The 11694-nt window shown below is 41.1% G+C and overlaps 2 protein-coding genes across 3 annotated transcripts; both read right to left on the bottom strand.

Annotated features, from left to right (window-relative positions):
• Positions 1 to 661: 661 nt before the first annotated feature.
• On the bottom strand, positions 662 to 1954 carry ZNHIT3 (zinc finger HIT-type containing 3). 2 transcript variants are annotated; one of them, XM_068909656.1, is made up of 4 exons: positions 1841 to 1954; positions 1647 to 1678; positions 1412 to 1573; positions 662 to 1173 (listed from the first exon to the last, which is right to left on the bottom strand). In XM_068909656.1, the coding sequence occupies exons 1-4, from the start codon at positions 1921 to 1923 to the stop codon at positions 983 to 985; spliced, it is 468 nt and encodes a 155-aa protein (XP_068765757.1). In that variant the 5' UTR covers positions 1924 to 1954; the 3' UTR covers positions 662 to 982. The 2 variants fall into 2 exon arrangements, with proteins under 2 accessions (XP_068765757.1, XP_068765758.1); XM_068909657.1 differs by having other exon boundaries at positions 1412 to 1492.
• Positions 1955 to 3598: 1644 nt separating this feature from the next.
• Positions 3599 to 6407, bottom strand: LOC104142816 (lysophosphatidic acid receptor 1-B). The gene has a single exon (XM_009672997.2). The coding sequence runs from the start codon at positions 5484 to 5486 to the stop codon at positions 4518 to 4520; it is 969 nt and encodes a 322-aa protein (XP_009671292.1). The 5' UTR covers positions 5487 to 6407; the 3' UTR covers positions 3599 to 4517.
• Positions 6408 to 11694: the final 5287 nt, after the last annotated feature.

The following is an 11694-nucleotide window of genomic DNA, read 5'->3' as shown; positions in this document are numbered from 1 at the left end:
TAGAGCAAGCTGGGGGGGGGGGGCATTCTACCTGTCACACACATGCGCATATTAGAAGAAATGTCAAAACTATGAGAACACTTGACATACTTAAAATAGGTCAAATACTTTAAACAATATATACTTGAACAGATCACTTTAGCACTACATTGGAGAAGCAAAAGGCTGGTAATGAGACAGTGAAAAATGCAAATGCTTGTTTTCTGCTGGATTCTTGTCAAGAGGTACAAACAACTATTCTGATTGACCACACTAGCGTGCAGTAATATCCTAACACTTCTGACAGCGACTGAGAAAGTGAATAGCAGTAAACTATAAACACTGAAGGCAGATGTCTCAAGGAAAAGTGAGATTGTACTTTTTTTTTTTTTTTTTAATGTATGGGACCAAGATATATATCATCTTACAACGGCTGTGTATTTCTGGCCCTAGCTAGTCACTAACATCAACTCTGCCAAGGCACCAGGGTTCTCGGCTCTCATCAGAGGAGCTCTATACCATCTTTTTGTTGCTCACATGGATCTGCTCATGTTCAGTTCATCTGTGTACACCACTTTTAAATAAACTGTTAAATATCTTGCAAATGTGTCTGACCCTCCACAAGACTTAATAAACCAGAACATTTCAGATTAGTTTGTGGATTAAGATAAATGCTAACATATTTAAAACATTTTTTTTTTAATTGGGAAGAAGCATTTCCTATGGTTGACAGGATTTTTGTACCAACAGAAAGCAAGTCCACAGAATACCAAGTTTAATTCCTAGTATTTAGAACTCTCTCCTTGCCAACAGTATCTTTGCCTGCCTATGTCATTGCTTATCAATAGTAGAGTGAAAATGAGAGCACAGCAGTCCATGAGTGAAGTGTGACCAAAGCTAGAAGAAATATAGAACGATGTACCACAGTAACTTAAGAGTGCTGCACAATCTCTTCTGTCAGAGGATAAAAATTGCAAGGAAAGAAAAACGTCCCCAAAGTAGCTCACTTGGGAAGAATGTTCTCCTTCTCTGGGGGTTCAACGATTCTCAAACAGCAGTCTGCAAACTCAACAAATAATGGCTCCTGCATGTACTTTTTCATGAGAGAGTTTTTTTCTTCTGCTTGATCAATCGTTAGTAATAGGTGCCTGAGATGTGGATTCAGGAGCAAGCCTCTCAGTTCTTCTGATTCCCCTTGAAAAAAAAGACAAACAGTGCTAGTCTCTAACTTGTTACAAACGTGGTTGAGAGCGCTCTTATTTCACAAACAACTTTTCAAGCCCATTTATCTGACAATTAGAGCCGTACAGCCTTGCAATGGGCTGCCCAAACGGACCTTGCAGAATTAAGCCGGGAAATGCAGAATTCCCATTGTTTTGCTTAAGGCCACCCCCCGCCAACCCAACCCACGTACCCCACTTCTGGAGATTACCTAAAAGCTTGAGTTTCTGCAGCGGGACTCGATCTTGCTCGTCGTCTTCCGTCAGGATGTCCGCCACCGACCAGGGGCCGCCTGAGGGCGGCGGCGCGGCCGTTTTACCGGGGTGCTCTGCCGCCGCCGCCGCCTCCCGGTCCCGCTGCGGCGCGCATCGCTCTGCGGGAGGAGACGGCGTTAGCGGCGGCGCGGTCCCGCCGCCCCGCCCCGGCCCGGCCCGGCGGTCACTTACCCTTGTGGGTCCTGCAGCACGGCACGGAGCAGCTGCGGGCCGAGAGGAGCCGTTAGAAGAGCCGTTAGGGCCGCGCGCGACCGTTACCCCCCCCCCCCAAGCGCGCGACCGTTACTCCCCCCACAGCGGGCGGGCGGGCAAGGCCGCGCCGCTCCTCCCACCCCGCGGACCCCGGGTTAATGCGATTCACTCACTAGGCGGCGGCGCACCGCGGGCAGCGGTACTTGGCCGCGCCGCCCGCCGCTCCGCACACGCCGCACCGCCGCGCCGCCCGCATGGCGCCCGCCGCCCACGCCAGGCGCGGCCAGCCGCGCGCCCAGTGCCTCCACCCAGGCGCGCTAGTCCACCGCCGAGGAGGCAGCGTCGAGCAGCCGTTGGGCGGCCTCGCCTCAGGGCGCCATGTTGGGCGCTCGCTCGCCGCGGGCCTCCCCGTCACCAGGGGCAGGGGAAACGCCGAAGGAGAAGAGGAGTAGACATGAATCATCGAAAAGTCTTTTACACAACTAATGCATTGCCAGCTGCCCTTGTTTAGTGGCTGTACGTTACATACTTATTTAATTTTTAATACCATAAATATGGATTACCGTCTGCCAGACGTGCTTCAGCCGCTCTTGCGCCAGTCACCCATTCAGCACCCGCATCTGAAAAGAAACCTCACCGTGCAAAGTTGCTGACACACAAAGTAAGAAACTGTCAGCACTCTGAAACACTTATAAGCTAAATAAGCAGGACGCTGAGAGGGCAATAACATAGTATATGTTAATGCGATTCACCCACGCTCCAGGTCCGTGCGCCCCCATCCAGCACCCCTTCCCCAGCTCGACCAGCACAGCTATTCCTGTCTTGTTAGTAAGGACAAGACTAGCCTTTACAACTGGTAGTAGAAAAGGCCCAAGATTTATCTGAGAGCTGATCAGTTAAGGATTATTTCCTCTTAAAGGATTTCTGGATGGAATCCAGCTGTTATCTTGTTTTTAACATTACAATCACCATAATAGACAGTGATATGTTAGATGGCCTGGTTGTTACGTATCACCTTGCCAATGTCAATATGGGTATGAATATAAATATACATCATAACCCTCCCCCCGGATGATCTTTATCATCTGCCCTTTGGTAAATTCTGTTTTAATCTCCTGCTTTTAAGTTTAGGTTGAAATATAATTAGAGACAGATGTTTAGTTTCTAGCTGATCATGTCTCGAGATTGGTGCTGGTCAAGTTAACAGAAAACAATTACAGGGATAGTGGTGCTCAGAAGAAATGGGGCAGATTTGTCTTGTGTGAGTTACATTATCCATTTAAATAATTAATTTTAATTATGTATCACATAGCACTATCTATTTCCATAAATGAAGTGTCTGAATTTTAATTCAGTCCAAAAAAAATTCTTCCAGAATCATTCAAGGTAAAATAGCACAAAAGAGGTTTTTTGTGGCAATAAACATAAAGCACCAAGCATCTGATTTGTAAATGTAATGGAGCTTACTCATTTGTTACATTAGCAGGTGAACCCACTTCTCATATCAAACTTTCTTTTCTCATATCCTCTCAAGAGTAGATTAATGGGATTTTGTTTTTACTTCACTGAAGCCTTTTGAAATGCTAAAACAGTGACAACAAAACAAATACACTGGAAAAAATCACTGAAAACTCCAACCTGTATTTCAAGGACTGATGTTGCTCGGATTTTACAGTACATGTTATCCCATTAATGCAATATTATTGAATAATGTTTGAGCATCCCTTACCACCAGAAAGACCAGCTACCATCACCAGGGTCTATGCAATCAAAACTCACAGATTTGTAACTGCAAGTGCAGGGATAAGAAATTTAAACATTGGGATTCCTCTAGACAGTATCCTCCATTATTAAAAATAAGCATCCATTCCTACTAGGATGTGACAAATTAACTATTCAGTAACCAATTTCTTGTTTTTTTTTTTTTTTTTTGAGAGGGAGAGAGGGAGACCTTTTGCTTTTACAAAATAGCCAGTCTTCAAACTTTTATTTTGTTTTGCTTTGTATAGGAAACTCCACTGCAGTTTTGATACTGCAAAAGCTCAAATGAGGCTTTCTTCTAAACTTACAATTCAAATTTCAAAAGCCACAAACTCAAGTGTCCTTCTGTTCATAAGTGGAAATAATGAAAAGGGTAGTCACAGATATTTCACGAAAACACATAGTCCAACTACATACTGCAGTTAAAATTTTAACAGTAAAACAGCACTGAGAGCCTCATTAATATAGAAATCGATCAAGCATTCAAAGACCTACAATTTGACTGCTTATAAATAAAAAATTAAAACATAATTCCACCCACACTACTGAAAATTTTCTTGCAATTTAACAAAAAGCATCTTCAAGAACATTAAAAAAATGCAAAAACATAAAAAGGATTTAAATCTTAGCAGCAAAGCAAGCACAACAGAGGCATATTTCCAAATACAAAGTAAATTGTGCTAATGAATTTATTTTTATCTCAAGGCAAAATAAATCTCCTGCTTCCGTTTAAAGGATAGATAAATCAGGCCTGTGCACCAGGTGAGTTAATGAAGAAAAGCTGCTGTGCTCAGGGGTAACATTTAACCGAATTCAGCCAACATTCAAAGACCAGAAAAGGTGTTGATGAAGGAAAGAGCCTTTTGCTTAGCTCGCTTGCCAGGCTGCCTTACCCACTGTTCCCAGCCCCAGCACGTGTCCCCGCTGAGTGCGGAGCTGTGCCCTACCAGGTGCCAAACCACCCCGTGCCCCCCCAGGAACAAGCCCTGCAGCCGGGGGGCAAGGGACGGGGGCATTATTTCAGGTATCTCCATGAAGATATTGCGTAGGTTATGCCAATGGGCAGCCCTTATGCAAGGGCTGTTGCTGCTAGATACTCTTAATGGTGCAGGCATGGATGCGGTTGCCAGAAGAGCACTTCAGAGCCTTGAGTTTAGCCCCCAGTTCTTTGGTCTTCAGTGTATATATTATGGGATTTCCCAAACAGTTCATGGTTACCAACATAGCTGTGCAATTTCGAAAGATGTAGGCACTTGGGTAGAGATCAAGGGGGCACTGATGGTTAGTTGCATCAAAGAGGACTCCGGCAAAAAAAGGAGCATAGGAGACCAACGCCAGGAGCCAAATAAAAATGCTACTTCTGGCCACCTGGATCTCAGCTGATCTGTAGGTGCCAGTAGCTTGTCCACATGCTTTCATTTTGAACTTTCTTTTCCTCAGGATGATAATGATGCTGAGGTAAGTGAACAGAGGTACAATAAAGGCCACCACACAATTGGGAATGGTGATGAAGATGAGGTAGTCGACGCAAAATGGACTGTAGAGAACAGAGAGATTGTTTTCCCTGTGCAAGCAGTTCCACCCCATCAATGGCAAGCAGCCGAAAAAGAAAGCAAGGACCCAATTAATTAAAACGGCAGCTAGAGAATGCTTTCTAGAAACCCTGAATCTTGTCCTGATGCTTTCAGCTACAGCCAAATAGCGTTCAATTCCAATGCTTACCAAGTTATAGATGGTAGATAAAATAGATATAGTATAAAAGGCATAAGGTGCAAGCATATCCTTGGATCCAGAGATTGTAATGTCAGGGTTGGTGATGAACAGCACTGAAATCCAGAAGCCAGAAGAGCTGGTGAAGAGATCAGAAAAAGCCAAATTGCAGAAGAGAACAAGGATAGGCTTGTGCAGATCCTTGGTAGCCATTATGGTGAAGATAACGGTGCAGTTGAAGATCACAGATATTATGTTGATGGTCAGTTGAGGGATGCCCAGTGCAAGTACTAACTGTGAACTCCAGATTTTAGTATGGTTAACAGAACAGTTTGGGTACCCATTCATGGTGGAAAAATCCTTCTTCAAACCATTAACAGTCTGCTTTGCACATCCTGTATTCAGTACAAGACCGTACTACAGCCACGTTACTGCCACCTTGTTCCCCAGTCGAAAAATGATTCTTGAAACGCAGCTTCTGTTGCCACATCATCATCATTCATAACAGCGGATTAAACTTTAACCACTTGTGTTTTTAAATATTTGGGTTAGCGACTCAGGGCACAGCCATTTACTGTTAAGTTGCTAGGATAGCCAAAAGGGGAAAATGCACTTAATGCTATACAATTGATCTGCCTAAAGCAACCCTTATCAAGAGCAAAATTTTGTCAGGGCTTGCGAAGATGGATGATTGCATCAGTAGTTAGAAAGACCTTGATGATATTCTAAAAAGGAGTGAATGTGAATTTACCTGTAATTTAAAAGTACAGTAGATAGAAACAACAACAAAAAAGATTAGAGAGTCAGAAAATGGAGAACAGTAATTTGGGGTGGGGGGGAAGTGACCAATGAAATGGAAGAAGAAAAGCACTTTCGTGTTAGTAACCTGGACCTCAGTTCAGTGAAGGATTTAGGTATGCACCTAAATTCAGGATGACTCTAGTGACTTCAGTGGAGTTCCTAAAGTGCTCACGGCCAAGTATTTGTTTAAGAACTTGGCTGGATAAGAGGTATAACCTTCCTCAACTCTTTGCATTCAATATCTTTAAGAATAAAAGATGTCAACTTACTGTCCAGTGAAATGCACAGTGTTTCTGCTTCTGGTTCCAGAGTTTATAAGGCCTCCAGTTTTATCCCCCTTATTTCCCCTATTCAGACTGAATACAATCAGTGGGCAAAAACGTGGCCATTAAGCTAGATGTTTCTTACCTCAGTCACTCTCAAAGCCATGCAGCTTGCAGTTTCGTTCTTACAAATGTTGTTATTTGAAACAATGAAAGATCCCTTTTAGTACAACCTGCCCCATTTTATATGTGCTTAAAAGTATTTTAATTACATAAAGAATGATTCTAAATCTTTCAGTTAACAGAACTAATGAACTGGTTGTTCACTGTCTCTTGCTTACAATTACAAATTGATATGAGCACCTGTGGCTGTGGATTTTTTTTTTTTTTTAAAAGCACGGTTGGATCATATCTACACAACAGCCCCCAAACTCATGAGCTAACCCCATGCTGCAGTGCTGAGGCGGGGCTGCAGGAAGGTGAAGTGGTCTGCCATCACCAACACATTCGTGCTTCAGCGCACTGTCAGCTCAGAAGTTGTCGGACTATACCTAAAATCACATATTCTATGTTTCCCTTGTGTAAATCAGAAGTACTGCCACAGATGCTCTACAAGCTAATATATATATATATATATATATATGCATATATATATATGCATATATGTGTATATATATATATATATGTATTTAATGAGAAGTTTAATTAGCTTAATTTTCAAACAAGCAAATGCAGGAGAATAGCTCAACTCTTCAGTATATTAATTGGAGTGGGGACTTAGGCTGCCTAAGTAGTTTTGAAAATACTCTTTTGTTTTCCTTATTCTTGGGTGAGAATGTGACCAGAAAGTGACAGTCATCTGTACTCATACATTCATTAAGGGATAATTTGTGGGTTTTATTTAAGTTAATGTGTAACTTCTATGCTAGTAAAGCAACATGATGTCATTATATCTTTTTTTCTGTCTTTTTAAAGGTAAATAACTTTTTGAAAACTAGGTTTAAAATACTGAAGACTATTTAGAAAAAATGCTCTTTGGACATACATTTAATGTCTATCAGCAGAGGGCACTGCTGTAACAAACAATTATCTACAGCCATATACAGTGGCAAAAATTGAGATATTTAAGAACTGTAGCAGTTAGGGTGAGCAGTACATCAGAAAAGCAATGCTAACAATATCACAGATACTTCTTCTACTGTTTTTGTTTTGTAATGCTGGGTGTCCTCTATGTAATCCCACCTCTTATCCTAAAGCCCATAGACAGAGAGACCTCTCCAAGGTGCTCTCACTGCTACCTGTCATCTGCAACTGAGGACCTAGTTTTTGCAAGTTTTCATTTAGCAAAATTATCCAGGTAAAGACATGTTATTTACAAAATGACTCCAAGTTAATTTGTGATGCATCATATCAACTGTGTTTTTACTGTTATCCTAAAAGGGATTTATTTGTATTAGTTACATTTTATTACAATGTTATCACAGCAGTAGCTCAGCTAAGTATATGAGCTTGATGCCGTAGTAAGTATTTGGTACTGTTTTACATTCAGTGCTGACATCTTGTCATTATAGCAACAGTTCCAGCTCTGAAAAGCTGTAAATCTGTGAACTATATGATAGCTCTGCCAAAATTTACAAAATATGAAAATTGTGCTAAAATGTTAGGCTTAAAAGGAACTTCTATAGTTTTTTTTTTCTATTAAAGTTGAGGTTTATGAAAGTACGTATGGGTTAATATGTGACCAGTAGTATGCAATTATTGTATACTAGAAATAATTTACACATGTAATAGGTATTTCAGGTGGCCACAATAAAGGAAGTGCAAAAAAGTTTATATAGAAATAATTACTAAGAACTAATTAACCAACTTTGTTGATTTATTAATATCCTATAAACTATTCTTTCCAAATTATGACCAGTAAAACATTCTGTACCTCATACAGGCTCATTAGCCACGTGTTTGGTGAGAGGTTCCAGCTGAACAAGGACTCTCCTATTTTTGTCGCCTTCTCCTTGCCAGCACCACAGGTCAGCGCTTCGTGTTAGTAACAGTGAGTGTTTTAGCAGGTAACACACAGCACAAACAACATCTGCCAGGAGCGACACAGGACCAAACCAGATGCTCTCTTCATCTCTTCCAATTATGTTTTCTACGGTTCTGTGAACCGAGGGAGAGGCTGAGGCCACGGTGAACAGCAGGCTATTCACAACGTATAACATTTTCAAAAGTATCCTAGTTACTTAGAAAGTTATATCTATGAACTTGGGCTTCAAAGTGCCCTAGATATTCCTGAAAATGCTTCTTTAAATTTCTCTAATTTGATAATTTGGTGTTCAAGGATGAAACACTATATGAGATCAGAACTTAATCACAAATAATATTAAGTAGTATAAATAGTTCTTCATAAAAAGCTTTGTAATCTTAATTCCCTAATAGAATTGCATAAAAATTAGCAAAATGACCCTAGACTAAAGGAGACATTAATATAATTGTGGAAAATGCTTCTTTAGTATGCTTCAATACACAAAAAACAGATTTGTACTTTCTAACCCTCTAGAAGAAAGTTGTGAGGTCTCAAAAATATAGAGGAGAAGTGGTTTGAAACTAAAAGCCAGCAATGTAGGAGATAAACAGCTACTAGTTCACCAAATCTGTTCATGCAACAATCTTGAGGCAGAGTGAGTCTTATCATCACATAGTCTGGGAACCTCGCAGTCTTTCTCGCACTTTTTCCTCACAGGTGCGTTCTGAGCATGAGTGTGTTAGCTACATGTTACAAATGGGAAAAGAGCAGTCGAATGATTTGCTTAAGGTCCCGTAGAAGTCTGGTACAGAAGGGAACTGAATCTAGTCTTTTATATCTCAGGCCAACACTTTAAGCACTGGCTGTACCTTGCTGTTGAGAAGTCTTTGATTAATATTTATCTAGATTTCATCCTCTACACCCTTTTTTAATACTAAAATTATTTTTATATTTCTTTATCTGACTGTCCAAATTGCTATTGTTTTGATAGTTGTCTTGAGTGAGAGACAGCAATCCTTTATTTTGTGTAAACAATTTCTCAGCAAAAAATACTTTTCTCATCTACAACTCCTTTTGCCCTAGAATCTTAGAGTTTAATATTAATCCTCCTTAGATTACCCCTGTGGAGAAGGACAATAATCACTGAACTTGTTGAGCAGGCTGAGAAAGCGATACAAGAAGACTTCAGGCTGAATTTTTAATGACTACCATTTCAAGTGGCTGTTCTTGTGAATTTAACTTCACACACATTCTGAAAATTGCATTTTCAGAAATGCTGCATACCTGCAGCTCTCAGACTTCAGCAGAAATCACAAGTGTTTAGCAGTTCTCACAATAGCAGGCCCCAGCTATGACATGCCAAAGTTGATTTCAAAACAGGAAATTAGGTGCAGGAGCTGAGTCTCTTCATTCTGTGCAGTAACCCTTGGACAGCATACACTTTTACCTTAGCATGATGCAATAGCAATTCTTTATGTCCTCTCTGCTGATAATCCTTAAAAAAAAAAAAAAACCTCCAAGTTATTCCTGAAACTACAGGGGAAATGGTGCATCCATATAAGGAAAATGAGAACTCTATAGCACAACTGAGCCACAGATGATCCAGAGTTTTCCTCAAAGCTGTGTACATGCACTGTAGATGTGAGAAAAACAGGGCACTGGAGGGGTGATTGATTTTACTCTTCAGGCAGGCTGTGGCAGGAAAGAAACCAGAACTCGCATCAGATTCCCACTTCCATGCTTGAAGCATAAGACCTTGTTTGCTGTGAAATGCAACAGTTCGACTTTTCCTCAATTGTCCCTGCACTCCAAACATACACTTTACCAAGCTGCAGACAACACATAACCTGACTCAAAAAATGGCAGGTGACATGCAGGTTTGCTAAGTATTAAGGAAGTTTAATGTTTGCTTGCCATGACCTTCAGCATGGCCTTGAGACAAGAATATCTATCTGCTCAGTCTTTCAATCAGCATCGTTAGGCCTGCAAATAAGGAACATTCAGGAAAGGGAGTAATACAAATAAGGAGCCTATTTATCCAATTTATGTTTTAATTAATGTGGATTAAAGTCTTCCTCTTTGGAGAGGAAGACAGAAATGGAATGTATGATCTCCTTCCAAGAATTTTTCTGGGGTGTTTTCAAAACAGAAAGCTCTCTGCTCTTCCTCCACCCATACTCTTTGAGAAATATTTGCATCACAGGTTTGCAGTTATCTGATGTCCCCACCATGCGGTCATGGCCCTCACCAGGACCGTAAAGGCAAGACAGTTATCAGGCTTGAATGTCTCAGACTGCTGTTTCCCAGCCAGCTGAATAGAACTACGTTAGTTATAAGCTACAGAATAACAGCAAGGACATCCTGATGCAAGGATATGCCTGTGAACCAGGCCCTCTCCCATCTGTACAGAGCCTGAAGACTTCTCTGAGATGCCTGAGCTGTTATTTTAACCATTGAGGAACTTGTATTACGTTGTCTAAAAGGAGACAAATATTGATAAATATCCGCAACCAGCGTCACACAATAAGCAAAGCCTTCTGCTAATAATTTATCTGTAAAGAAGCCAGAATGTTTAGCACTGCAGACATGAATTGGCCCCCACAAAGAACATCTTCCTTCTGAACTAAACAACTACAGAGGCACAACGCAGACTTCTGCTACAGAAAAGCAGTCGCCAGAAACATGTGTACTTCAAAACCAGGCAAAGTAACTAGACAAGCTATAAACACGCAGAGCTACACATACAGATTACAGACACACATCCTTCAAAATACATATTCACGTCAGCAATGATGACTAATTCACATAAAGAATAGTGCCTTACCTCATAAATACTGGGAAAAAGAGGGAAGGTTTAATTAACCTTCAGTTTAATTAACAATGGCATCTCATAGTACAGGATCTAATCCTCAGGTACCGCCTAAAACAGATAGTAAACCGTTAATGCATCAGACTTGAGCAGAAGACCAAATAAAGGGCCATCTCAAAACGTTTCTAAGTACCCCATTAAAAATGGCCTAATATTAGAACAAGATCCTCCACTGATACAGCAGGCTCGGTGGCAGAATCATGGCCAACTCATATTTTTCATATGCGGGATGAAGCCTTAATATTTTGGGTTCAGCAGCAGCTACTGCCCATGAAGTTCCAGGTTTCTTGCTCAGTGCTTAGGAAGCTCTGACAAAGACAGTTACAACACACCAAGGGCCACTTCCACCAGTCTTAATATTCCCACCCCTTCTTCCCTATCCTGTAGCTGTGGACACAACTGCAGTCATTATACTAGAAAAAACTAACCTTGAGTTTAAGGATTTGCAGTAGACTCTCTGCATAATGTTGTTATACAGCCTCTCCGACACAGCTCCTGACATGTATTTGGGTTCAATGCACAAAGGCCCTAACGTTAAACCCACCTATGCTGCAGTTCCTTCCAAAAATATTCCTGGGTGAAAAGACCTCACTGAGAGTT

The sequence above is a fragment of the Struthio camelus genome, chromosome 16, assembly GCF_040807025.1.
Source record: "Struthio camelus isolate bStrCam1 chromosome 16, bStrCam1.hap1, whole genome shotgun sequence".
In the NCBI taxonomy this organism is placed as follows: Eukaryota; Metazoa; Chordata; class Aves; order Struthioniformes; family Struthionidae; genus Struthio; species Struthio camelus.
This window is presented reverse-complemented; position numbering and strand designations above follow the sequence as displayed.